The 26482-nt window shown below is 54.7% G+C and overlaps 2 protein-coding genes across 12 annotated transcripts in view; both read left to right on the top strand.

The window, feature by feature from the left end:
- The window catches only part of SLC6A17 (solute carrier family 6 member 17), a 50976-nt gene extending 35120 nt beyond the window's left edge, over positions 1 to 15856 (top strand). Inside the window, exons 8-13 of the mRNA XM_082366360.1 lie at positions 5999 to 6240; positions 6551 to 6743; positions 8733 to 8925; positions 9515 to 9674; positions 11344 to 11506; positions 11995 to 15856. Of these exons, the coding sequence (XP_082222486.1) occupies positions 5999 to 6240; positions 6551 to 6743; positions 8733 to 8925; positions 9515 to 9674; positions 11344 to 11506; positions 11995 to 12363 (1320 nt within the window). The 3' untranslated portion in view covers positions 12364 to 15856. The remainder of the gene's footprint in view (positions 1 to 5998; positions 6241 to 6550; positions 6744 to 8732; positions 8926 to 9514; positions 9675 to 11343; positions 11507 to 11994) is intronic.
- Positions 15857 to 25140: 9284 nt separating this feature from the next.
- Positions 25141 to 26482, top strand: part of KCNC4 (potassium voltage-gated channel subfamily C member 4) — a 72886-nt gene continuing 71544 nt past the window's right edge. For all 11 annotated transcript variants that reach the window (XM_082366211.1, XM_082366212.1, XM_082366206.1 and 8 more), the window contains exon 1: positions 25141 to 25814. In XM_082366211.1, coding sequence (XP_082222337.1) covers positions 25146 to 25814 — 669 coding nt within the window. In that variant the 5' untranslated portion in view covers positions 25141 to 25145. The remainder of the gene's footprint in view (positions 25815 to 26482) is intronic.

Raw genomic sequence — 26482 nt, 5'->3', positions numbered from 1 at the left:
ATCCTCTCCACTCTTGTACATTTTGTAATCAATGTTCTACAATTCTTAAAAATGGAAAAATAACAGCAATTAAATACCATCTTAACATACAAACAAAAAACAGTTTTTGTTTCCGTCCAAAATCATTGCATGTAAGACAATCCTACCCTGTCCTCTGAGAAATCCCGCATGCTATAGGGTCAGCTCTGATGGCACAGTTTGGGATTATGGTGTCCTCCCTGAAGTGGCCGCCTCCATTTATGAAATTGGCCCTGATGGTGCCTGGGCCTAGGAATTTATCCACATCGTAGTTTTAGGCTCAGGAAGTGGTGAAAATCCTAATGATGACATGTGTTTGAGTCTCATAAACGGCCCAGACCTTTCTGTAAAAACTTTGGTAACGACTGACATAGATCAAAAAGGAAATAATTACTTCAAAATGAGAGAGAGAGAAGAGAAGGAAAGGAGATAGAAAGGAAGCCAGCATTAAAATAGCCTTGTTTTAGAAAGTAGAAGTTTAAAGTCCTAAGGATCTTCCTGTCCGAGAAGACTGCATCTTAGCACAAAAAGGCTTATGCAACTTCATAGCCCCTGGTCTGGTCCTTCCTGCTCAGCTCACCTCGAGGACACAGGTCAGCCTTTGTCTGTCTCTCTCTTGCCCCCCACTCTTTCCTCCTCTCCTGTGTGCCAGGCACTGCTCACACAAAGATGAACAGGAGATGGGCTCCACCCCTAACAAGCACCAAGTGTGGAAAGGAACACAGACACAGAAACCTGAAATGCGGGTATTGACAAGAACTGTGAGGGTCCAGGGACCACGAGTAGCTCTGCCAGAGGCAGTCAGGAAAAGCTTCAAAGAGCAGGTGATATTTGTGCTGGGTTTTGAGAAATGAATAGGAGTTCACCAGAAAGTGAGTAGGTGGAAGGGAATTCCAGGCAGAAGGAGCAGCCTGGGCAAAGGCCAGAAGTATAAGACCACGGTGCTTTTGAAGAGTGGTTAGGATGTTCAGAACACAGAATGGAAAAAGATTTTCCAGCAGGCAGTGGGGAACCATTAAAGATGTTTCAACATGCAAACGACGTTGCCAGAGCTATGTCCGTCTCAACCGGCCCTCTCTTACAAAATCTCGTGCTTCCTCCTAGTTGGAACTCTCCAAACTACCCAGAGCCCTCCCACTAGGTGCAGGTTTCTAGCCTGAGGTTCCAGCGGATTGGTAGGACTGTCATGACTGACATCCGTGAACTTCAGTGAATACCAGCACGCCTTCCAGACATAAGTAATCCACCCATTTCTGGAACCTTCTGAGAGGATCATTTCAAAAAACCCACCCAGGAGTAGGGAGGTACAGAAGTCCTTTCCCAGTGGAACTATGATTATTTTGTTCTCCCTTTTAAAATAATCTCCAGATTTTTATTAGGAGCATGTATAGGTGCTTATTTCTTTATGCACAATGCCAAAATCCAAATAGCCCTGAAAAACAAAAAAAAATTTTTTTCTTTCTCCCAGAACTCATTTGGCGGCAAAATGACCTGAACAGATGTGAGACTATTTATAGTCTTTATCGATTCACTTGGTGTGAATATTCATATTCTGCTGCAGAAATACTAATGTGTCTGATTACAGGGTGCTGCCCCAGACCCCATGGGGGGTGTTATGTAATTATGTGGCATATGCACTGTATTACCTTTCTAAAATAAAATTGGAAACAAAGCCTGGTTTCCAAAACCAGTCTGGTCCCAAGGCTTGTAGATGAGGAGATGCAGGTCTGTACCACTTTTGTAAAGAAGATGACACTGCAAGAGCAGCGGGCCCTCAACAGTGTGGGATGACCCTGTGCCATTTCTCTGGCCATCTTTCTCTCCCGTGTTCCATGGTGAACATTTTAAACTCCTTCCACTGTCTGAACCTTCTGACCTCTCCTCCCAGTGCACCTTACCCCCAACAGATGATTTTGCCTCCTGCTTTATGGGGAAAACAGAAGCCACCAAGACGAAAACTCCCTTAGATGGCGGAGACAGAAACAGAATACGTATACAACCCTGCCCACAGCTGCCCTATCCTGTCCTCCTTCTCTCGTCCCCCAGGTGAGCAGCTCAAGGGCCCCCTATGGAAGACAGCTCCTCTTCCCTCCTCTAGGTCTCCTGTCCTCCATCAGCTTTAGGTATCGTCAAGTCACTGCATTAAAAACAAAAATGAGACAACAAATCAAAAAGCAACCCTCCAGATTTTGTAGCCTTCCCCCGATACTGCCCTGTCTTTCATTCCAAGCCTAGCTTCTCCAGAGTGTCCACCATTTCTTCCCCTCTGCTTCTCAACTCTCCTCATTCCTCTCTGTCTTCTGGCCCCATTGCTCCCTGTACAGCTCCGACTAAGCTCACCCATGACCTCGTGGCTGTAGCATCTTTCACTCCGTAGCAGGGGTCCCCGCTCCTCCCCAGCGGGCTTTCTTCCCATGGCCTCCGTGATCCAGCCCTCTCCTGCTTTTCCTCCGGCCTCCACTGCTGCTTCTCCTCTCCCTCCCTGTAAGATCCTCTTCCCTGCTTTAAACTTGCAGATGTTGACTTGGCCCCAGCCTCTTGCCTCTTCTCACTCTATCCACAGCCTCAGGGCAATCACTGCCTGTACACCTGCTACGCACACATTATACCTCCAGCTCAGCGCTCTCCTCGAAATTCCAAACTCATTTGTCTGACTACCGGCTTGACATCTCCTTGTAGATATCTTAAGGACGCATTAAACTCAGCATTTCTAGAAGGGATGCTTTGATCTTCCCTGTTCTAACCCCAACGACACCGGCCCCTCTTCCGCTGTTTCCACATCCACCCACTCAGGTCTGTAGGCCAGAGCTGTGGCCGTCACCCTGGCATCTCCCCTTCCAGCACCCCCCATCTCCAGTCCGTCACTAAGGTAGACTTGTTTTTTCCTACTCTACCCTCTCCGTCTTCACCACCCTGACCCTAGGCAACGCCACTGTGACCTCCCACCTGAATCCCAGGATGTGCTTCCTCGCAGATCTGCTGCATCCACTGGTTTCTTTTAGAAATGCCCATCCGATTGTTTCCCTCCTCCTTCACACCCCTTAGTGCTTTCCCTGGTTAAGTGCTTTTTTAGGATCAAGACAAGGATCCTTATGGGCCTTTGCTGTGACTCCTCTGACTCTCCCAGCCTCGCCTGTGCCACTCCTGCCTTGTCCTCACCGCTTCCCTACACAAATAGCTCCCTGTGTGGGGAGGGTGTCCTCCTCCATCCCCCCTCAGGGCCTCTGCACACACTGTTGCCTCTGCCTGAATGCTCTTCCCTTCCTTTAGCGAGGGTAGCTCAAAGATCCCTTCCTCTGGAAGCCTTCCCTGACCTCCTGACTCACTCAAATCCCCCTATCACAGGCTATCCCAGCATTAGGTACCTGGCTTTCCCAGCCCTTGTCACTTTTGCAACTTAGCATCTATTCATGGGGTCATTTGACCAATGTCCATCTCTCCAACTAGAATGCCAGCTCCACGAGAGCTGGGACCCTGCCTGCTATTGCTCCCCGTGGTTCCCCACCACCCAGTACCGGGCCTGGCCCACAGTAGGTGCTCAGGGTTTGATGGATGAGTGGCTGCATGTCGTATCCACAGGGAGCCCACACATGTTACAGATGTTGAGTATACAGCCAGGGCGAGGGGGTGGGAGGGTGTCCCCTCCTCATGAATGACAAGGGGCTCTTGGCTCCTTAAGGTCTGGGGTCGGGGCTTTCTTGGTGTGCCAAAGATGGCTTTACCTATTTTGTGTGGATTGAGGGACTGTAATCTCCACTGGAATGCGCATACTAGCGACCAGGCAGTCCTCCTGGTCCTCCATTTGTGTACAGGACCCAAAGCCCAAGGGCTCTACTACCATCTCCCTCCTCCTCCCCCCCTAGCCCACCACTCTGCCAGCCTCCAAGCTTGCCAATGCCTTCTCAGCTGGGCAGTGACTCCTGGTGCTCAGACATGCCTGGGAAGCTGCTGAGATGGTGGGCCTCTGTCCTGGATGTTAGGACTGAAATATTAGAGCTGGATGGACCCTAAGCCCATCACTTTACTGTACACACAAGGAACAGACTCTCTTATAGGCACGCAGCAAGGGGCAGCCGGGCCAGGACCACGTGGGGCTTGTGCCCACAGGGGGAGTAGATTCTCTAGTTCGCTCCTTGCCTCCCTCATCTGTTTGGAGTGAAGTCGCTTGGGTCCACCTCAGCAGCAAAGGTCCAAAGGGAAAGTGGTCTCAGGAGTATAGCGGCAGACCAGCTGAGTCAGGAGATGGTACTAGGAGGGCGCCATGGCCTGATGTCAGACGATCTGTGTTTTAGTAACTCCTCTGCCCCAGCTGGCTGGCTCTGGTACTTTGAGTGAGTTATTTCACCTTTGGGTCTTAGTTTACTCTTTCTAAATGTGAATAACAATTCCTTCCCCCACCAAAAAAAATACAAACAAAAAAACCCAAAAAAACCCCAAAACCCACCTCTGTCCTGATCAGGTCAGAGGCATTTTGTCAGGATTAAATGCTCCAGGATTAAATGCGCCAGGCATTACTTGAGACTGTACATTTGGTCCTCACAATCATTTTCAGAGGGAGACTCTATTATTATTCCCATTTTTCAGATGAGAAAACAGAGGCTCATAAAACAGGCACTATCACTTGCCTAAGCCTTCTCAGCTATTTAAAGAGGAAGTCAGACTTAGACCTGGGTCTTTCTGACTCTAAAACCCTATGCTGGGCCCAAGCCCTAGTCCCTGCATTGAGGAACAAACGGTAAAAGGAAAACAGACATGAAAAGCGTTTAGAAATTGCCCCAAGCCATCTAGATACTGTGGAGGTCCTGGCTCCTGTTGGGTCTGAGGGCAGATGGACAGGTCAGGTAGAGGCTCCCCTCTCCAGGAAGTGTCTGGGTTCTGTGCTTCAAGCTGGGTGGGTTGGGGTTGATTCTTCTGTGATCTGTATGGGCCTGTAGATGTATATGAATGAACGTAGGGTTTTTTTCTTTTTTGGAAAAGGGAGTTTGGGTGGGCAGGAGGGAGAGGTTGGTATCTTTTTTCATGGTTTGAGGTGGAGGAGGGAGACGTTTGTGTTCTTAGTTGTCTTGTACAGTTGTGCAGGCTGTATACTGCACGACTCCAGGAGGCACCATTCACACTATAGTCTAAGTGAATGTCACTCCCTAGAGTTTGCCTTACACATCATTCCTGATGGCCTTGAAGATGTTCCTTGGTATGATAGCTCCGTGGTAAGCAACGATAGCAGTTAAAATTAACCGAGAACTTACTATGTAAGCATGTAGCGTTTATTTTATCTTACCTGGCCTCACAACAATCATCTGAAGCTGATACTCTTTTTTTAAATTGAAGTATAGTTGATGTACGATAGTATATGTTACAGGTGTACAATACAGTGATTCACAATTTTTAAAGGTTATACTCCATTTATAGTTATTATAAAATATTGGCTATATTCCCTGTGATGTACAATATATCCCTGTAGCTTATTTTATAAACAATAGTTTGTACCTCGTAATCCCCTCCCCCATTTGCCCCTCCCCCTTCCCTCTCCCCACTGATTACCTCTAGTTTGTTCTCCATATATCTGTGAGTGTGTTTCTTTCTTGTTATATTCAGTAGTTTGTTGTATTTTTTAGATTCCTGATACTCTTGCTATCTGTGTTTTACCCATAGGAGACCTGAGGCTCAGGGAGGTTAGGGGAATTGCCCAGGCCACACGTAGCTCTTTACCACTGTGCCACGCTGCCTCTGGACTCCGTGAGGCTGAGGAAGGGGGGTGTGGTGGGAATTCCACTGCACGTGAATAAAGCCGTTATCTTTTTTCTTTTTTTTGGCTGCGCCGCCTGCTTGTAGGATCCTTAGTTCCCTGGCCAGGGTTCGCGCCTGGGCCACGGCAGTGAAAATGCCGAGTCCTAACCACTGGACCGCCAGGGAATTCCCTAAGCCATGATCTGTGTGTCTCTTTTCTTCCCCTGCCATGGTCGCCCCTCTCCCACCACAGCTGGACAAGATGCTGGACCCCCAGGTGTGGCGGGAGGCAGCCACACAGGTCTTCTTTGCCCTGGGGCTGGGCTTTGGGGGTGTCATCGCCTTCTCCAGCTACAACAAACAGGACAACAACTGCCACTTCGACGCCGCCCTGGTGTCCTTCATCAACTTCTTCACCTCGGTGCTGGCCACCCTCGTGGTGTTCGCTGTGCTGGGTTTCAAGGCCAACATCATGAACGAGAAGTGTGTGGTCGAGTAGGTGGCCCCTTTCTCCTCCTGTCCTTTTTTTCTCGCTGTCCACCTTCCCCTGGGAGAGTCCCCCTCCACCCGCGCTGGGCGATGGAGGTAAGAGGAGCTCTCTGTCCCCAGCCCTGGACCACAGGGACAGCTTCAGAGATGTCTCCGTCGACACCCATGGCATCCTGCCTGGGTGTCTAGGAGGTGCCCCCAGGATGGTGCCCAGTCCTGCCTTTTTACCTGCACTTTTTTTTTTTTTTTTTTTACCTTTTCTCTCGACTTTTTTGTTTTAAACCTTTTGACGTTACCCTCCCCTTTTGTGCTGCAGGAATGCCGAGAAGATCCTGGGGTACCTCAACACCGACGTCCTGAGCCGGGCCCTCATCCCTCCTCACGTCAACTTCTCTCACCTGACCACTAAGGACTACGCGGAGATGTACAAGGTCATCAAGACCGTGAAGGAGGACCATTTCTCAGCCCTGGGCCTCGATCCCTGCCTTCTGGAGGATGAGCTGGACAAGGTATGGGGCAGGCTGTCCTTCCAGGATGGGCAGAAAGGCAGGTGTGGGGGTGCAAGACCCAGAGACAGGCCATGGGTGGCTGGAGCTTGGGTGCAGAAAGCCTCCAGGGACTCATTTTTTTACTTGATAAGTGAGGACCTACTATGTGCCCAGAGAAGGACAGAGGGAAGGCCAAAACCCCTGCCCTGAGGTAGGCTGAGTCTCTCTGAGAAGACGAGGCAGACACACAAGTCCCAGAAATCACAGGGAATGGGGACGGCTTTCTCGTGTCTTGAATGGGTTTCCTGCGCACCCGTCTCTGCCATGTGTAATGCGTTTGGAACAGTGCCTTGGACACAGCACGCAGAAAATAAGTGTTTACATTAGCGTCTGCCCTTTGCTGTCTATCCCCTGGGCCCTCGTGACAGAGCCGTGAGCTGAGTATTAATGCTGTCTCCTGTTTTACAGGCGAGCAGCCTGTAGCCTGCTTGAGGTCTCACGGCTAAGAAGTAGGGGAGCCAGGGTTCAAATCTTGATGCTTCTGCCCCTCCCCCAGCTATCCCACTCGCACTGCCACAATGACCCTTAGCCCCTGGGGAGGGCAGGGCAATGCTCTCATTAACGTGCAGGCCCAAGTCTGGACACCTTGCTTCTATCCCCGTTTGCACAGCTGGAAACTTTCAAAGTGACAGTTCTGTTAGGAGGGGTAACAGGAGAGAGGCATACCCATGGGGTCCTGGGATCCAGCTGGTGCCAGGGCTCACATGGGGCCGAGCCAGCTCCCGTCAGTCAGCCTCGACCAACCCTCCCCTTCTCCGTGGAACCAGGGAAGCTGACGCTTTCCCTGCGCTCGTGAAAAAGTCAGCTGCATTCTACTGGCACCAGCCTAATGCTGAGGGACTGTGTCGCCTGTGAGCTCTTCCCATGTGATCAAGAGTGAAAGGGCCATGTCTGGGCACCCCTGCCCTGGTTTCTTCCCCAGGTAACTGGCAGCATAAAGGACGGCGCCCTTCCTTGAGACCCTGCCCCATTCTCACAGGCGTGGCCTGGTCCTCTGAATAGAAGTAGGATGGTAGCAGGCTTTTTTAAAAAAATATTTATTTATTTATTTGGCTGTGCGGGGTCTTAGCTGTGGCATGCGGGATCTTCATTGCCGTGTGTGGGATCTTCGTTGCCGCGTGCGGGATCTCTAGTTGCGGCATGCGGGATCTAGTTCCCTGACCAGGGATAGAACCCAGGCCCCCTGCATTGGGAGCACGGAGTCTTAACTGCTGGACCACCAGGGAAGTCCCCGTAGCAGTTTTTTTTTACATAATACAATCTTGATAACATCTAAATGACAAGAACTACACTCTCACAGTTTGGGGAGGTGTTCCCTCGCAGTCCGCAGACACTACAGGATAGAACAGAAGTGATGTCAGCGGACAGTGTGTGGTCAGTTCCCTGTGAGCAGGGACCTGGGCATTAAAGCAGTGGTTCTCTACCTTGGCTGCCCATCAGAGTCACCTGGGGGCTTTATAAAACTCTGATACCCAGCTTTACCCCCAGGCCAAACAAATCATTGTCCTTGGGGGAGAGACCCAGGCATCAGTGTTTTTTAAAGGCTCCAACGTGAGTCCATTGGGTAGCCGAGGCTGAGACCACTTCGGTAAAGTCTGGCGTTCAGAGCTGGGGGCGGCTGCATTGCTTAGAGGAGGAGAGTCTTGAGCTGGGTGCGTTTCTAAAAGTGAGCATCTTCATCTGAATCACCTGGGGTCCTTGGACAACTCGTAGATTCCAGGCCCCACAGGTGAAGTCCTGAATTAATGTTTTACTCCCTGGGGGGTATTCTGATGCCCACTCAAATTTGAGACCCACTGGCCGAAAGCAAGAGGATTTAGGGGGGCGGGGATCTCTGTGAAGGAGGGAACAGCTATATTCCTAAAGCTCTGAGGGCGGAGATAAGGAAGCAGGGGGCTCCCAGGTGGGCGTGGACCCTCACTCAGCCCCGCCCTCCGCACCCACCCTCAGTCCGTGCAGGGCACAGGCCTGGCCTTCATCGCCTTCACCGAGGCCATGACACACTTCCCCGCCTCCCCGTTCTGGTCCGTCATGTTCTTCCTGATGCTCATCAACCTGGGCCTGGGCAGTATGATCGGGACCATGGCGGGCATCACTACGCCCATCATCGACACCTTCAAGGTGCCCAAGGAGATGTTCACAGGTAACTCCTCCCGGCAGCCCCCACTGGCCTTGTGGGCTGTCCAGGGGGACAGTGAACAGGTGGTGGCTCTGACGGTAGAAAGATTGGCTTCCCACTGGGTTATTCATGACTCCATACTTAGAAAGCTCCACCCCGCCCCCCGCCCCCCCACCCAACCCGGCACACAGCTGGAGCCTGGCTCCGCCACCCAGAGAAGAGCACTTCAGAGCCGGAAGGGAGAAGGCTGTTTGGGAATCTGTGCCAAACCTGGGCTGGGAGATAGGCCTCTTTCTTGGTTCGTTTGCCCTTCTCCCCAAGGGCCTGCTGAGGTGTCTTAGCAGGGGCGGCCTCCTCCGTGCAGGCCCTGCACCCTGTTCCATCCCTGTCACTCCCAGCCCCAGGGTGCTCCCTGCCTAGTAGAGTAGGAGCTCAGGACCTCAGCATCTGGACCCCCTCCCCACCTCCATGCAGGGCTGGGCCTACCGGAGGGTGGGCTGCAGGCCTGCTGTGAGGAGGGGTGAGATGGGAGGGACCTGGGTGCCCCCAAGACCCCTGGGGCACCACCCACCCTGCACCTTTGCCCCCATACCGGCCTCCCGGCTCTCTGTAGTGGGCTGCTGTGTCTTTGCCTTCTTCGTGGGGCTGTTGTTCGTCCAGCGCTCCGGAAACTACTTTGTCACCATGTTTGATGACTACTCGGCCACCCTGCCGCTCACCGTCATCGTCATCCTTGAGAACGTCGCTGTGGCCTGGATCTATGGAACCAAGAAGTAAGGGGGACGTGGGGGAGAGGTGGGGACAGGAGGAGGGTCTGTCCCATCATGACTCCCTGGAGAGTGCTGTGTTCCCAGGGCTGCTCATGAGTGGGGCAGGAGATCACAGAGTCAGACTGTCAGCCAGAAAGTGCCCTTACGGATCACTTAGGGAAACTGAGTCTCAGAGAGAGGACACGACTGTCCAAGGCCACTGGGCTGGTGAGAGAGAGAGCCAGGCTGTGGACACAAGTCTTCTGGATTCAGGTGCTGGCATCATCCTGAACGGGCTTAAATTACCATAGCACCTTTCCTGGGTACCAACTCTTCAGAATTCTGTCAAGCTCATTAAGCACTTGGTGGGTACACAAGAGGCCCCTGCCCTCAAAGAACCCATTGACTTCAGCAACCTGACTCATAGTTCTAGAGTGAGCTACAAAGGAGTGTGAGACAAGGTGTGGTTTGGGCCCTAAGTTTGGGGTTGGGTGGGGTAAGAGAATTCAGCAATATGAAAGGATTGGGTCTCGTAGCCTGAGCCTCAGGGAAACCTATACACACTGTCAGTCCCTGGCCTCATTCCTCATTTCAGGACAAATCTGTGTCCCCAGGAAGTCCTTTCACTCACTCAGCAATGCCCGGGGCTCCTCTAACCCACTCAGCCTGACCCACCCTGATGTCTAGACCTGGTCTCAGAATCAGACTCTCACAGGCCCTGCTACAGCCGTCTACTTCCTCGGAGAGTGCAGGAGGGAATGGGCTGATAAGACAGAGAGCAACCCTGTGAGCCGGTGTTAGAACATGCTGCTGGAAAGGCTCTCACTCTTCTGCAGTCTGGTGAAGCCCCGTACCCCTTCTCAGACTGTTATTTTTTAATGCATAAGATAAAATATATAAGATTATATAGGAAACTAGTTATATTGAAAATTAGCAAAATAATGTTTAAAATCTGTGATACAGTAATACACGTGTACTTTATTTTTACTTCATTAAGTTACAAGATCTAGCTGTGGGTCTAATAACAATGGTAATTTCAAAGCAGTGATGAGCATAAATGATGTTTGTCGGTATCTCAATTGTAATGTGATAGGAAAATATCTGTGATTTAATCAATTGCTTACAGCGTCTTGGGTACTGTTAATACTACTGTCGTTGCTTGCACTTATAATAGAAAGAAATGCAAGATTTCAGCTAGGTGTTACTGAGGTAAAGATGATTTTTTTAAATGCCATTCATGTACACAGCCTGCCAGCCTCCTGGAATTTCACCCACATGCCCAGTGGTTAGGCATCCCTAAGTCAGGACGGCCTTCTGCCTTTGGACACTAGGAATGTGCACTTCTACCTCTCTTCCAGCAGGGGGAGTCTAGAGCCAGGCCAGCACCAGGTGGGCTGGGTGCCCACCCAGCAAAGCCCTCTGGAGCCTGTCCAGCTGCCCAGGGCGTGTCCTATGGGCTGTATTATATCCCTGGGTGAGGTGTGACGTGACATAGTCAGAGGAAGTTAGGGGAGGACAACAGAGCCTTTTCAGAGGCCAGCGGGGCCACAGAATAATGTATTGAATGTGAAGAGCATAAGAGCCTGGGAGGGAGGGACTGGTCAGTGAAGGCTTCCTGGAGGAGGTGGCTGAGGGGCATTGTGCCGGCAGAGTGGGGGGTGCCAACTTCTGGACCCTGCGCTCTGCTTGGCAGGTTCATGCAGGAGCTGACGGAGATGCTGGGCTTCCGGCCCTACCGCTTCTATTTCTACATGTGGAAGTTCGTGTCTCCACTGTGCATGGCTGTGCTCACCACGGCCAGCATCATACAGCTGGGGGTCACGCCCCCGGGCTACAGCGCCTGGATCAAGGAGGAGGTGAGAGGCGGGGTCTGAAACCCCAGGGACATTGGCATCTTCCCAGGCCTTTAATGCCACAGGTGGTAGAGATAACCCCTTATAGGGCAACTACTCGGTGCCAGGCCCCACCAGGGGCTTTGCACAGCTGATCTGTAACCTTTACAACAACCCAAAGAGAGAGGTGGTGTTATCGCTGTCACACAAACGGGGAAACTGAGGGTCAGAAAGGTGAACGCACTTGTCCAGTCTTTCTAACCCACGTTTTCTCTCCACGTGGAGTCCGTGGAGTGGATCCACCCCAGCTTTTTACAAGTGCAGAAACTGAGACCCAGGGAGGCTCAGGCCCTTAGCCAAGGGGACCAGCTAACCCAAGGAGCAGCCCCTGATGAACCCCATCTCTGCCAGTGCCTGGGCAGGATGAGTGCGGCGGGGGTGGTGGTCCTGGAGTCTGAGACGGTGAGGCTGCGGCAGGGCGGGCAGCAGCCCTCACCCGTGTCCACCCCTAGGCTGCGGAGCGCTACCTGTATTTCCCTAACTGGGCCATGGCTCTCCTGATCACGCTCATCGTCGTGGCTGTCCTGCCCATCCCTGTGGTGTTCGTTCTGCGGCACTTCCACCTGCTCTCCGACGGCTCCAACACCCTCTCCGTGTCCTACAAGAAGGGCCGCATGATGAAGGACATCTCCAACCTGGAGGAGAACGACGAGACCCGCTTCATCCTCAGCAAGGTGCCCAGCGAGGCGCCCTCCCCCATGCCCACTCACCGCTCCTACCTGGGGCCCGGCAGCACATCGCCCCTGGAGACCAGTGGCAACCCCAACGGACACTATGGGAGTGGCTACCTCCTGGCCAGCACCCCTGAGTCGGAGCTGTGACCACTGCCCGCCCTGCCCGCCTCGCCTCCCACACCCAGCCAGCCCACGTGTCCCAGCCTGGCTTCTCCTTCCAGGCCAGGCCCTCTGCCCAAGGGGAGGGGGTCTGCCCTGCCTCATCCTCCACCCCAGTCCCAGCCGACTTCTGCTTCCTAGATCTGAGTGGGGGCTGGGAGAAGCTCTGTCCCCCAATCTAGGCCCCCAACCCAGCTAACCTTCAAAGATCCTCTTACCAAACAACAGCTGAGTAACTGGAACCACGCAGACGTCCTGACTCCCAGCACAGGGGAGACTCCAAGTGGCCACTCCAGGGGTCACTCCACACTCCCTCTCTCCTGCAGTTCTTAGGTCTCGGAGTCCCTTAGATCTGTGCTGCCAGGGAGTGGTGGTGGCGCAGGGATGGGTTGGGTGGGGTGTCCCTTTCCAGAGGTGCCCAATTTAAGGTTGGGGATGGGGCAGAGGTGCCAGGACTCAGGGCTCAGACTTTGGGATGGAGTCTGCAGAAATCCCCAAGTTCTGTTTGGTGAGGCACACGGTGCCCTCTGGTTTAGAGCATGAGCCTTAGCAGCGGGGGTGGTGGGATGAGGGGGCTCCTTGGCCCCGGGCTCAAGGTGGACCCTCCAGTGTTCTTGGCCCTGCCTGGGGTGGGTGGGGTGTGCTCCCGCATCCTGCCTGGTAGGGCAGTGACTGGCCCCAGAGCCCTTCCCACCTCCATTAGGGCTTAGCCTGCTCTCTCCCCACACCCCCAGCTGGGAGCCCAGAGTCGTGGCCTCTGCCTCTGTCCTCGAGAAAGGAGAGGTCTCCAGAGCACACCTGATGGTTCACAGCACAAGTCAGATGGTTTGGAGCACAGCTGTGAAGCATACCCCCTCCCCTCTCGTCCGGGGCCCGATTTTCTTGCTAGCGGCAGCTTCTGCCCTGGAACGGCAGTCCCTGGAGTTCAGGGGCTCACACCTGGGAAAGAGATAATTTCACTGCCCCTTTGGGCCACCGCCCCTCTCCTTGTGCAAGCACAGCCACCCGGTGCGCACGTCGCGTGTGGACACCTCGGAAACCTTTCCCAAGCTGCCCGGCCCGTGGCGGGGTGTAGGGGGCACAGGCCGCGCTGTGGCCACTGGAAGCTGCCCAGGGGGAGGGCCGGGCCTCTGTCCTGGGGCCCAGCCCTGCGGCACCCCACCCACGCTTACCTTCGCCTCCCCAGGAAGAGGGCTGCCCTCTGAGTCAGGCTAAGAGGATTGGAACCTGATTGGAGGTCAGAAGTCTGCAGAGAGATGAATGGACTGATGAAAGGATGCAAGGATGGATGAATGGAAGGAAGGTGGGGGGGGGAGGAAGGAAGACTGGCTGGGACAGCAAATCTCCATCTTTGAGAGCTGCAGTGGGCAGGGCAGGGGCAGGCCTGGCTCCTTCACAAAGGGTCCTGAGTCAGTCTTGTGCCTCTGACTGCTCTCAGCCCTGGGAGGGACACACTAGGCCCAGGGGTCCCTCCTCCACCCCTTAGTCCCTTGGTTTTCCCCACCCCCCCTTGGGGTCCACTCGCCATCTCCCTTCCTCGTCCTCCCCCCACATGTGCTCCCATTTCCAGCCCTCTCAGCCCCACCCATCCTTCCTGAGTGTGTGAGGGGAGGGGGAGACCCACATCTCCACAAAGACATGAGCTTTTGGGACACAACATCACGCCTTAGGCCCCCTCACCTGACAACACCTCCTACCTGGCCCTGTGCCTAATCCCAAGCAGAAATAGCAACAGGAAAAGCAAGGCCCCAGGAGAGACACTACTATATATACTCTTCTCTATATTCTATTTCTATTGTATATTCAATCTGTACATGTGGGTGTAAATGCTGTTAAATGACAAACCCAATATTATACTGTGGCTGGTGGACTATTTTCATCCTCAGTGCTGTAAAGATCTATTTTCATTGTGTATTTGATATATTTTTACTTTTGTAGCGTGTGGCTGGACCAGGCCCCGTCACGCCAGCCTGTGACAGGGCGGCTGCCATCAGCTGGTCCTCGTGGGCTGGGTAGTGCCCGCAGCCGGCTGCCGTAGGCCGGGCCCTGTCCTGCTGCGTCTCTGCCATTAGACGTAGGGCCCGGAGCTTGGTGTGTGCGTGTGCGTGTGTGTGTGCGTGCGCACATATGTGGGTGTGGGTGTGCGTAGGGTGCCGATTTGTGATCCCCGTGGTCACCACGTTCCTGAAGGCCACGCTGCCCTCCTGCCACCTCCTCCTCCTCTCAGCTCCGTCAGGCGAGGCCTCAGGGCAGGGTTCCGTGGGAAACCCCTGTCGTGGGAAAGACACATGCCTCTCACTGGTGACTCATTGCCTTCACCCCACTGGGCTTGCCAGAAACAGGGAATGAGGCATCTTAGGGGAGTGGGAGAAGTCCCCACATTTATTTTATTTTCTTGCTGTGCCCACTGGAGACACAACGTCTTCAGCTCCGGGGAAGGTGCTGGGGTTCTTAGGTTGGTGAGACCCCAAGAGGGCGTCATCTCACAGCGCCTCTGTCCTGCGTTTGTCCTTGAGACATCCCTGACAGTGTTCAGAGGGAACAGCTGCCCCTCCCCTGTGCTTCTGACACACACACACACCTCTGCTCACTCCTCAGGGGAGCTGGGAGTGGATGGGGCCAATGGGGTCAAGAGCAGGTAGGGCATCTGATGGAGAGAGATCCAGCCCCAGATTCCCTGGAGGAGCAGGAGGTGGCCAGAGAGGGGCAGGCCCTATGTTCCAGCACACGGTCCCCACCCCACTGACTTTGGTGCTGTCCATGCAGTGCCCACAGGGGACAGAGCAGACTCCGGGGCAGAGCAGGGCAGGGGTGTACCTGAAAGAGTCCCCGGTGCCTGGTCCTGCCTCTGCCCGCCCTCCAGCCCCAGTCACCAGCTTCTTGCTCAGGGAGCCCTCTCCACTGAGGCAACGTGAAGCCTGAGGCCCAGATGGGTGGATGGGTGGGCACAGAGGTTGATGCCAGCCAGGTTGGCTTTTGCCCTCGAGCAGTAAGTCTGTGGGGACTAGTGCTAGGAGAGACCCTCCTGACTCAGCCTACAGGCCATGAGGCTGGGGGTCAGAAGCTGTGTGGTCCCAGGCCCAAGCAGGCCTGCACTAGTACGGGGAGGGGGCTGCCCTCTGCCTTCTTCACAGCCGCACCTCCCGCCTCCCACTGGAGTACATGTTGGGACACACCCGACTCCCTGAGCGCCCACCGGGCCCCCAAACTGGGGGCCTGCTGCCCCTTCACTGGAGCCTAATGACTGGGGATGGGGGAGAAGGGCCCAGCGTCCCTTCTCATCCTAAGCACACACGCCAGGTGTCACTTTTGGTTCTGGCGCAAGTTCAGAAAAATTCTAGTCCACGTGCCCCATGCTGGTCAGAGCCCTGGGTCAAGACCACTCAGCCCAGGGGAGGGGATGAGGCTTTGTCACCCCTGGAGCGCCTCCTTCCTCTCTACACCCCCCATGGTGTACAATAAAGTGTCTGTTCTTACCAAACCCCTCTTGCCTTTCTGACCTGCTCTGGGATCAGGGGGAGGGGATGGGAGAGGCCACGGATCCCGAGGGCAGCTTTGGGTTGAAAGCCTGGGTGGGATGGGTTGGTGAGGACCGCTGTGGGACTTTGGGGGCTGCCGGGCTGTCTGGCTGAGGAGTCTGAGGAGGATGAAGAGGGGCATGTGTTTATTTTCCTAGGAATTGTCCAGGATAGGTAACCGCATACACTGGTAGCAAGCCTTACGGATTCCAAGTGCTTCACGCATCTAAGCTCATGTGATCACAGAGCAACAGCTCTCTGAGGGAGATATGCTGTTGTCCAAGTTTTTCCAGGTGAGGCAAATGAGGCTTCGTCTGATGTGACGATGGTGTTTTGTGTCCGTGTACGGGACCTCGTAGGGAAAAGTCTGACCCTGCCTTACTGCCAGGAAGACAGCCATCTAGGCCTGTCAGTTCTGCAAGGGGGGAGGTGGGAGACGCTGGCGGTGGGAAGGCGCCAGTGTCCAGAGGCCTGAGATTGAGGTGAGGGATGGCCGGGGACTTGAGGGTTTGCCAGGAGCAGGCCACGTAAGTTCTGAGAGAATGGCCCCTCTTCAAGGTAGCTATCTTTTTTGCAAACTTCACTAGAAGGTAAAGGTGAAATATGAGATTGTTCATTGCCTATTTTCACAAATTTCAGTCTCAAGTATTTATTGAGCACCTACTGAATGCTTAGCTCTGGAGAACAGAATGAGCTGGGGGTAGGGGAAGCACTACTTCTTTGCTTACCCTCAAGGAGCACAGACACTGGAAGAGACAAGAAGTCTGGATCCTGGGGGAAGCCCCACCACACGGCACTCTACTCCAGTCTAGAATGATGCTACCTGATACCTGACACAGCCAAAGTCCCCCAAGGAACCTTCCATTTCCTTCTCCTGCCACAGAGAAGAAAGTGTTGTTCCAGGAATGGCCACCAGATGGCAGGAGAACCTTTCTCTCCAGGTCTTGGTCCACTGACCCGTCTCTCCAACTCCATCACTTATTCTTTTGTGGGCTAATTTGTTCTTGAACAAACATTTATTAAGTATCCACCACGAACAGGCTCTGTGCCAGCTATGGATACACAAAGATAAATAAATCAGCAGCACTCATTGTCCTGAGTTTGGGGAAGGGAACCCCTCCTCCCCCGCCCCCCATCTTCAAATCTCCCCATATATCTCTCAAACAGGGGAATGTCTTGGTGCTAAAAATATCACTCCTTGAAAATTAATTCAATTATTTGTTTAAAGGTAATGTTTTGGGTTGAAATGCCAACACTCCTGCCAGGAGGGACACATAGATCCACCAAAAAGCGGTATCACAAATGCTTGGGTTTGAGGGAGTTATGGAGTCAGACTTCCCAAGTTCAAGTTCAAATGCCAGCTAGGCTTCCTGCTTCCTGAAAGACCTAGGGCAAGTTATTTAACCCCTCTGAGCTTAAATTTCCTAGTCTATAAAATAGGTACAACGAATGGATTGAATGAGATAATGCATGTTGCTGTGTATCAAGTTACTCCAAAGCTTAGTGGCTTGAAACAACCGTTCTATTATATCTCATGATTTTGGGGGTGAGGAATTCAGGTATGGCTTGTCTGAGTGGCTCTTCTAGTGGCAACTGAGGTCACTCAGTGGTATTCAACTGGCAGATGAACTGGTCTGGAGGGTCCAAGGCAGCCTTGCTCACATTCATTCAAATGGCTGGCACCTCAGTGAGAACAGCTGGCAGCCTGGGCTCAGACTGTCCCCAGAGGAGCATCTACAACTGGATTCCACAGCACAGTTCACCTCTGGGTGGCCAGACTTGTATGTGATGGCTCAAGGTGCCCAGAGAGATCGATTCAAGAGATAGAAGATGGAAGCTGTCAATGTCTTAAGGCCTGGGCCTGGAAAATGGCATAGTGACACTTCTGCCATATTCTGTGGGTCACAGCATCTGCCCAGAGTTAATGGGAGGACATACAGATCCCGCTTGTTGATGGGAAGGGGGCCAAAGAATTTGTGGCTGCCCACGAGACAGGCCTATTCCAGGGTGCCAGAGATCTTCAGTCACTGGTGCCTGAGTGGGGCACAAACAGCTAAGTTCTGATGGGGAAGTGAATGGCTGAGCTTGGGCCCTGGGTATAGCAAGCAGACAGGAAGAGGAGGGCATGAGGGGGGCATGGGAGACAACTTCTTTTGCCGCATGCTTGCCCAGGGCAGGTAGCATGAAGTGGATTTGAATCATGACTCTATCACCAACCCTATGACCTGGGGCAAGTCCCTGAACCCTCTGAACCTCCACTTTCTAAAGGGAGAATGACAATAAAAACGCTTCCTTGCAGAGGTGTTGGGAGGAAAAAATGAACTCCTTCTGGAAAACCTACTGGAATCCAGAATAGAATTCTTTCCAAACTGGAATATAATAGGTGCTCATTAAATATTAGCTTCCTTCCTTCTTGCAACTGGAGTAAGTCCATGGGGCCTGCTTCATTCTGGGGGCCCCATCACCCTTGCAGTGAGTCATTCTCCCAGAGCTATTTTGAAAGCCTAAAACTCAAAGAAGCCAAGGAAGGAGGGGAGAGAAGGCACTGTTTTAAGGAAAGGGAGTATCAGAAGTGTGGGTGTCTCCCCAATCCCTCACACCATCATGCTTCCCCCAACAAACAGCCATAAACAGCCACACAGCTTCAGCCAGCTCCAGCCACAGGGCCTTGGGCTAGAGGAAAAGGATTCTACAGACCATAGGGATACGGTGGCTTTTTTTAAAAAAGCCCCCAATTCTTTAACACTTCGAGGGAATGGAGTCCATGCTCCTCCCCTGGAATCTGAGTGAGCAAAAACTTCCTTTGACCAACAGAGTATGGCGGAAATAATGCTATGTGACTTCTGAGGTTAGATTAGAATTGGTCATGCCACTTCTGTTGGGAGTTCTGGGGAAACCCAGACACCACCTAAGAAGTACAACTACCCTGAGACTAGCCTGTGCCAGAGAGGCCATGTGTTTGCAGGTGTACCGTTGACAGCTTCAGCCAAGCTCCCAGCCAACAGCCAGCATTAACTGCCAGCCACAGGCACACACCATGGCGAACATTCAGCCCAGCTGAGCTTCAGATGTCTGCAGCCCCGGCTGACATCTGCCTGCAGCTGCGTGAAGAACTCTAAGCAAGGACTGTCTAACAGCCATTCCTAACTTCTGACCCATAAAATCATGAGCAAAATACAGCACTTGTTGGATTTACACCACGAAGTTCGGGTAATTTGTTTCACAGCGATAGTAACCAGAATATAAACCTTAGTGCTTATCTGGCTCAGCCTCCTCGTAGAATAGTTGGAGAAACTGACCCAGAGAGGGGAAACTCAGAGCCTCATAAACCACGGAGTTGGAGTCAAAGGGCTGGAAGCGATCTGAGTGTCAACCCAGCGGGGGCAAAATTGGGGTCAAGGACTGGGTTTCTCCCAATCCAGTGCACCCTCCAGGATAGCAAGATGCTGACAGGGAGGGCTCCCACCTTCTCCTACCCTCACCCCACTGCCTCATTAATTCCATGCATCAAGTATAAACCAAGTGTTCTGAGTGCCTAGGATTGTGCTAAGCACTGGCAATACACAAAGAAGGATCAGGCAGGGGTCCCTTGCCTTGTACTTCTACTGTCTTGCAGAAGCAGTCAAAATCTGACTTGGCACGTCCTGTCACTGTCATACCCACCGGTGCCAGGCACACTGCTGTGTTTACTTACATGGTCTTACATGGGGAGAATCCCTGGGAAATGGGGAGAAGACCATGTGTGTCACTCAACAACCACCCAACCATTATTAGGATTACTCCAAGCGAGCCACAGTGCCAGCTGCAGAGCAAATCTCCACCCTGGGGCTCCCTGGGTCAGAGCTGGCTGGCTTCTGGGTCTGTCTGTTCTTCCCAGGGCTGACCCAAGCAGGTAAGGATCCCTGGGTTTCATGAGTGTCCAAGAGGAGCCAGAGTTTGGTCTCCCTCTCCAGACAACTGCTTTCCTTTCCCTGGGACACCGCTGGAGGGGACCGGGCCCATCAGGACTAATTAACCACTCTAATGGAATAAGCCAGTTTTGCTGGAATTTAGCCCAGGTGGGAGGAAGCTGTACTTTTCTAGATGGAGAAGCACTGAGTGCCAAGGAGTCTTGCCAGCCGGGCCCTGAGCTACCATGTGTGGACACGTGCTCTCACTCTCTGCACCTGGCCTGGGTCTCTATCTCGGCAGCCTTGAGCCAGGAGGGCTCCGGGAGTCCCCTTAGCTGCCCTGATCCTGTGATCCCATGAACACTGTTCTACATGCAGAGGCCACGTGGGCCCAATATCATTCTTGACCCTTGGCCCAAGCCCAGGCCCAGCTCAGTCTCCCAACACTCACTGCTGCTCCACAGGCCTGGAATCTGTCAAGGAGAATGTGCCTGTGAGCTGACAATCAGGTCCCTTCTAGCCCTTTGACTCCAAGTCCATGGTTTATGAGGCTCTGAGTCCTGGCCAGGCCTGAGCTTGTAGCCTGTACCCTTCTGGTCTTTTCCCTTTAAGAGCTGGGCCATCAAAGGCCATCTCTGTTGTTTCCCCAGAGCCCCAAATACACCTTCACTAGGATTTTCACAGCAACTCAGCCCTGACTTCGTCCCTTGTGCTGACCTCTGCAAGGCCCCGTGGGCTGTCCTCTGTGTCTGGGCTCCTCCCAGACCCCTCCTGGGAAGGCTCTCAGCATTTGATTTGGAGTCTGCAAGTCTCCGCAGGCTGCCTGGGGGTGGGGGTGGGAGGCAGGATAAAGTGAAGTGATAAGCACACGGGAGGTTTCAGCCTCCTCTCACCCTCCCTTCTCTCCCTCCATGAGGGGAAAAGCTCTATCACCCTCTGCCCCAATGATGATGACTGATAAAGCAATTCAATTAACCAGTCTGGGAAGCAGGGAAGGCTGGGAAAGGACGCTGGTTCCTTGACCTGGACCTGAGGGAAGAGGGTTTGGTTCTTGGCAGGAGCTGGAATACCAAAAGGGGGAGGTGTGAATATCAATGGCTAGGACTTTGCCTTGGCAGCCATTGGGCCTGCTCCTAGGCCTGGAGCCCCTCAAAACAAGCAGAGTCCACAGAAAAAAAATGAAGAGGAAATTGGCTAGCTTCTGTCACCTCAAAGTGGCTGAGCCCCACACCAAGCTCCCAGTGGGCAAACGGGAAGGGTAAATGGCTTTGATGTCAGGCTCTCAAGCCTCCCACTGGCCAGATCAGCCTCAGCTCTCAGACAGCAAGGGCCTCATATGAGGGGACTCTAGAAAGGCTACAGGTGCTTGACAGCGCCCCCATCCGTTCCACTCTGGGATCAAACATTGCTCTCTTTTCCTTTTCTTGCTATACCTATATTCCTGTTGAGGAAAACCCACTGTGACTGACACTTTAGCATGAACTGGCTCCCAGAAGGATGTTCTTTCCAGACAGCTGGAAGAAACCTGGGCATCCAGAGGAGGAAAGTGGAGAAAAGGGAAAGAAGCTTGTGGAATTCGGAATTTCCAGTTGTGACTGCTTCGTGGTCTTGCTTAAGCCTGTTGGTCATCAAGATCTTGGAGGAAAGGAAAAGGGAGAGATCAGGCCAAGTCCCAGATGGGAGAGATACCTGAGGTCCTGGAATTGACCGGAAGCCTATCAGCCCCATTTTCTCCCATGACCACAGCCCAGTGAGGTCTGGAGCAGGGTCTCCTAGCACCACCAGGGGGCAGCACCCACCCATCCACAGTAGGCTGTCACATGGCAGTCTGGTCAGGGGGGCTCTCTCCTTCCTGGGTTCTGAGCTTTTCGGAAATAGCAGGACCTCATACATACAGAATTGATGGAGACAAGCCCTATGTGGCCAGCTGCGGCATTATGAACCCTCCAGAAAATTCCAGAGAGGCCCAGGTAACAGGTTAGCCCAGAGCTCTAGGATAAAACCTTCAGCAAGTGGTGAGGTCTTCTCTGGAGGCCTCTGGCCTGGCTGAGTTCCCTTCTCCAGGAGCCGGGCAGTGTGTTGAGTCAGGGGCCCTCCCACCCAGTGCACTTTCACCCCGCTGCCTCTCCCAGGCTGGGCCCTCTGTTTTCAGTGACTCTTCCTGGGTTTCCCTACCCCGACCCCAGCTTTCTGACCTCCTGTCCAGGCCTCCTTTTTCTCTGGCAGTTTTCTCCCTCCACTTATCTCCCCACATGCTTCTCACCATCTACAAACACCACAGAGTGAAAGCACCAAGAGGGTGGAGATTTACCAGGGCGAGGTTGGAGGAGCTCTGTTTTGTTTGTTGATTTTCAGTTCCTGGAACAGCTTCTGGCACATAGTAGGTACTCAAGAAATATTTACTGAATGAACAAATGACTCAGGAGTGGGATGCTGGGATGGTATTTTTCACTTCTCCCACCCACCCCCACCAACCTCTCCCTTTTCTTGGAATGACTGAGTTCAGCCAGCCTGAAGAATGGAAAGTGGGGGAGAGACCCCAAGGGAGTTTGCCAGGACACAACCAGATAGGGCTTTAAAGCTATTCATTACAGTCAATTCTTTAATAACCGTGCTGTGGTTCTTCCTTCCTCATTCCAGCTTCTGGCCAGTCCTGGGTCTTCTCTCCCCAGTCACAATTGGGAGATTTCTTTTCCCCTGCAGCAAACTCAAAGCCAGCTAAACTCTGAAATGCAGACATCAGGTCCAAGGGGTAGGGAGACTGGACACAAAATGTTTGCCAGCAAATGAGTGTTTCTGACTACAGTTCAGGATGCTATTTACCTCTTCTGCATGTTAGTACAGATCACAGATCATCATCATTATTTTGGTTTTCTGACTTCATTAATGACAAGATTTTGCTTATAAGGATTCCCCATATTTGTACTGGGCTTCTATTCTAACCTTTCCTCAGAGCACCCCCAAGCCCCTGTCTTGTTTCTCCCAGTATAGCCAGGTACTGCCTGATCTGGAAAAGATGGTACACAGGTGTCCAGGGAAGGTGTGTTAATCACCTTGCATTTCTGCTTTAAAATCCTTCTTACAGTGATCTGGACAGACACGGAGGCTTGCCTAAAACTGTAAAAAAAAAAATTTTTTTTTAATTAAAAAAAAGAGGATTAATTTAAAGATGTGGAAGAGGTCTGGACTTAAAAACAAATAAAAAATGAATCTGGACATTGCTCTTGGGATGAGGCCAGTCAAGTCGGGCTAGTGCCTAATGTTTTGGGTACAGCAGCTTCTCAATCACTTAGCAAACAGGTTCTCAGAGGCAGGCACTGTGGGAGCTATTAAGATGAAAAAGCAGTCCGGTCTGGAAGAGCTCAGGATCAGAGAAGGGAGATGAGACAGGAAAAGGGCAAAGTCAACTTGCAATGAGTGAAACAGTAGAACCAGGAGGTTGCTCCCTAGGATAATGATAAGCAACGGCTTTAACCTAATGATCTTTCATGGCCACCTGCCCCACACCCATAACAGCGCCAAGGCTACGGTTTCCTTCCGCCCGCCTAAACCAGGAGCTGCTTCTCTGCCCAAGGCCGCCGGGTCCCTTATTCCACCGCGGGGGCTTCGGTGACTGTGACACAGGCCGCAAGCATAGAGACCACGGGGATCTTGGGCCCAGTTGGGGGCGGAGTCGTCAGGAGGGCCTAACACAGTGTCTGGGGCAGGAGGGGGCAGCCTCCTCCTAGCGACGCTATCTCTCCACTCTTTCTTCCCCGGTCTCCAGTCAGTCACAATTAACCGGCAACAAAGCGATCAGCTTGGTGGGGACGAGGCAAAGGGAGCTGCCAGAAGGGGCGGGCGGAGGTCAGAGGTCAGGGGTCGAGAGCGCTTGGGTGGCAGCCGGACTGCAGTGGGAGGAGCTCTGGGCTCGGGGGAGGCGGGGAGCCGGGCCGAAGGGAGGCGGGAGGGGACGGCGGCGGAGGCGCGCAAGGCGTGCAGGCGGCGGGGGGGTTACGCGCCTGGTTTGGCTTGGCTTGGCTCGGCTCGGCTCCGCGGAAGAAGGCAGAGCTCGGCTGCCGGGGCCCTGCAGCGAGCCGGGTCGGCCCCACGCCGCGCCCCGCCCACTCCGCTCCGCGGAGGGCGCACCCGGGCGAGGCGGCACCGGGAGGAAAAGGCGCCAGCAGAGAGCGGCGTCAGCTGCCAACGCCGGAGGGAGACGGAGAGCGCCCAGAGCCGCAGCCCACCGGCGTGGAGGCAACCCCCGCCCCTAGGCCACCTCTCGCCCGCCCCCTGCTGCGGGCCAAGGCCAGCGCCCCGCCCGGAGATGGGTAGACGCGTGGATGGCGTGGCTCTCAGCCCCGCCAGATCGCAGGAGCCAGGCGCCGGGGCGCTGCGCTGAGGCTCCCGCTTGTCGCAGCCCAGGAAGCCTGCAGGTGTCCTTGGTCGCTCGGCCGCCGCCCCGGAGACTCCTTCGCAGTGCCCAGAGCCCTGCTCCCGGGAGCTGCCCCGCCCCCAAGCTCGGCGCAGCGCAGGACGCCCCGTCCGAGGCCCCCCCGCCCCGGCACGGCCCCCGCAGCGCAGCGCCCAGCGCAGCGCAGCTCCCCGCCGCTGTCGAGCCGCGGACGCAGGACCGGAGGCTCGCTCCTGCGGGCGCGCTTGTTTTCCTTGTGCCGCCTCGCCCTGCGCAGCACCCGCCCGCCCGAACGCCGCGTTCCGCTCCGCCCCGCCCGCCATCCGTGCCCTGCGCTGGATTTATGAATGGGGGGAAGAGGCCACATGCCGCCGCCGCCGCCTTGTGTTGACCGCACGCAGCCCGGGCCCGCGGAGCTCCGGCTGCCGTGAGAGCGCCGGCCCGGCCCCGGCAGCCGCTTGGAGGACTTGTTGCTGCTGCGCTGCTTCCGCCGCCGCCGCCGCCGCCGCTCCCGGGTCTCGGCGGGGACTGGGAGCCGGAGGGTGGCCCGTGTGAGTGTGAGCGCGCGCAGTGCGCCTGGACAGTGCGCTTCCTCGTCTGTTGTGGGGTGCAGGGGGGCGTGTCCCGGGCCCCGAGCGTCTGGGTGTCCAGTGCTAGCGGGGGAAGTGTGTGTGTGCTAGCCCTGCCTCCCGGGCGCCTCGCTTGGGTCCTCGGCTCTCCTTTTCTCCTCCTGCCTCCCTCCCCGGCGCTGCCAGCCCAAACCCCAACCACCTGTGCCCCCGAGAAATCCAACTCCTCCCGCTCCGCGCCCCGGGGGGGAGGCAGGGGCAGGGCCACGCCGCAGAGGGGGCCGCCGCGGCCTCCTGCCTCCTCCTGGTCTTCTCCCCCTCCCCCGTCTGACGCTGCCTCCTCTGGAAGGGTGTTTGGAGGGCAGCGGCCGCCCCAAGCCGAAGCCCCGCAGCGCTTCTTATGATCAGCTCGGTGTGTGTCTCCTCCTACCGCGGGCGCAAGTCGGGGAACAAGCCTCCGTCCAAAACATGTCTGAAGGAGGAGATGGCCAAGGGCGAGGCGTCGGAGAAGATCATCATCAACGTGGGCGGCACGCGACATGAGACCTACCGCAGCACCCTGCGCACCCTACCGGGCACCCGCCTCGCCTGGCTGGCCGATCCCGACGGCGGGGGCCGGCCCGCGTCCGATGGCGGTGGTGCAGGCAGCAGCGGCGGCGGTGGCTGCGAGTTCTTCTTCGACCGGCACCCGGGCGTCTTTGCTTACGTGCTCAACTACTACCGCACGGGCAAGCTGCATTGCCCCGCCGACGTGTGCGGGCCTCTGTTTGAGGAGGAGCTCACCTTCTGGGGCATCGACGAGACCGACGTGGAGCCCTGCTGCTGGATGACCTACCGGCAGCACCGCGACGCCGAGGAGGCGCTCGACATCTTCGAGAGCCCAGACGGAGGCGGCGGGGGCGCGGGGCCCGGCGACGAGGCCGGCGACGATGAGCGGGAGCTGGCCCTGCAGCGCCTGGGGCCCCACGAGGGAGGCGCGGGCCCCGGCGCCGGGTCCGGGGGCTGCCGCGGCTGGCAGCCCCGCATGTGGGCGCTCTTCGAGGATCCCTACTCCTCCCGGGCGGCCAGGGTGAGTGGTAGGAGTCTGGGTCTTCTCTCAGACCGAGACTGACCGACTTTACCACCGCCTCCCTCCCAAATTCCCCTGCTTTCCGTGGGTCCCCAGGGGAATCATCCTCGCCCCCAACGCTTCATCAGGAGATTGCACACTTTTGCACTCCTGACTTACTACTTGGACCTAATCCCAGCTCCTGCTTTAAGGCATCCCCTCCCAGCGAGTGGGGTGCTCTTAGCTGAGCTCTTCCACCCCCTTCTTCCTGCACAGGCAGCCTCACTACATCTACTCCCAATTCCTCTGAAGGACAGAGTCCTGGAGAACTGGAATGAGGCCTTGTGCTGGGGTCAGGCAGGATTTGGGGGAAAAAACTAGAGTGTAAGTGGCTACTCTGGCAGTTCCCTGTGTCCCATCTCATTGAAATCCTCCCAGCAGCTCAGTGTGCTAGGAACTGTGAGTTCTAGAGAAGGGGGCACGGGTTTCAGCCTCTTCAACCATAACAGGCAGAACTGGGACCAGAACCCAGACCTCTCAACCAGGTTTGGGAGAGCCCTTCTTTTTCCCAGGAAGATAAGTCAAGATGCCTGCCCCACGCCACGCCCCTGAGGCTTCCTGGACACCTGGGTTGTCCTGGCCTCTGCTGGGATGAGGGGAGAGTCAGACAGGAAGAGCGTTATTAATGT

This window comes from Balaenoptera borealis (genome assembly GCF_965194805.1).
Source record: "Balaenoptera borealis genome assembly, chromosome: 1".
Taxonomy (NCBI): domain Eukaryota; kingdom Metazoa; phylum Chordata; class Mammalia; order Artiodactyla; family Balaenopteridae; genus Balaenoptera; species Balaenoptera borealis.
Note: the sequence above shows the minus strand (reverse complement) of the source record. Positions and strands in the feature narration are given on the sequence as shown.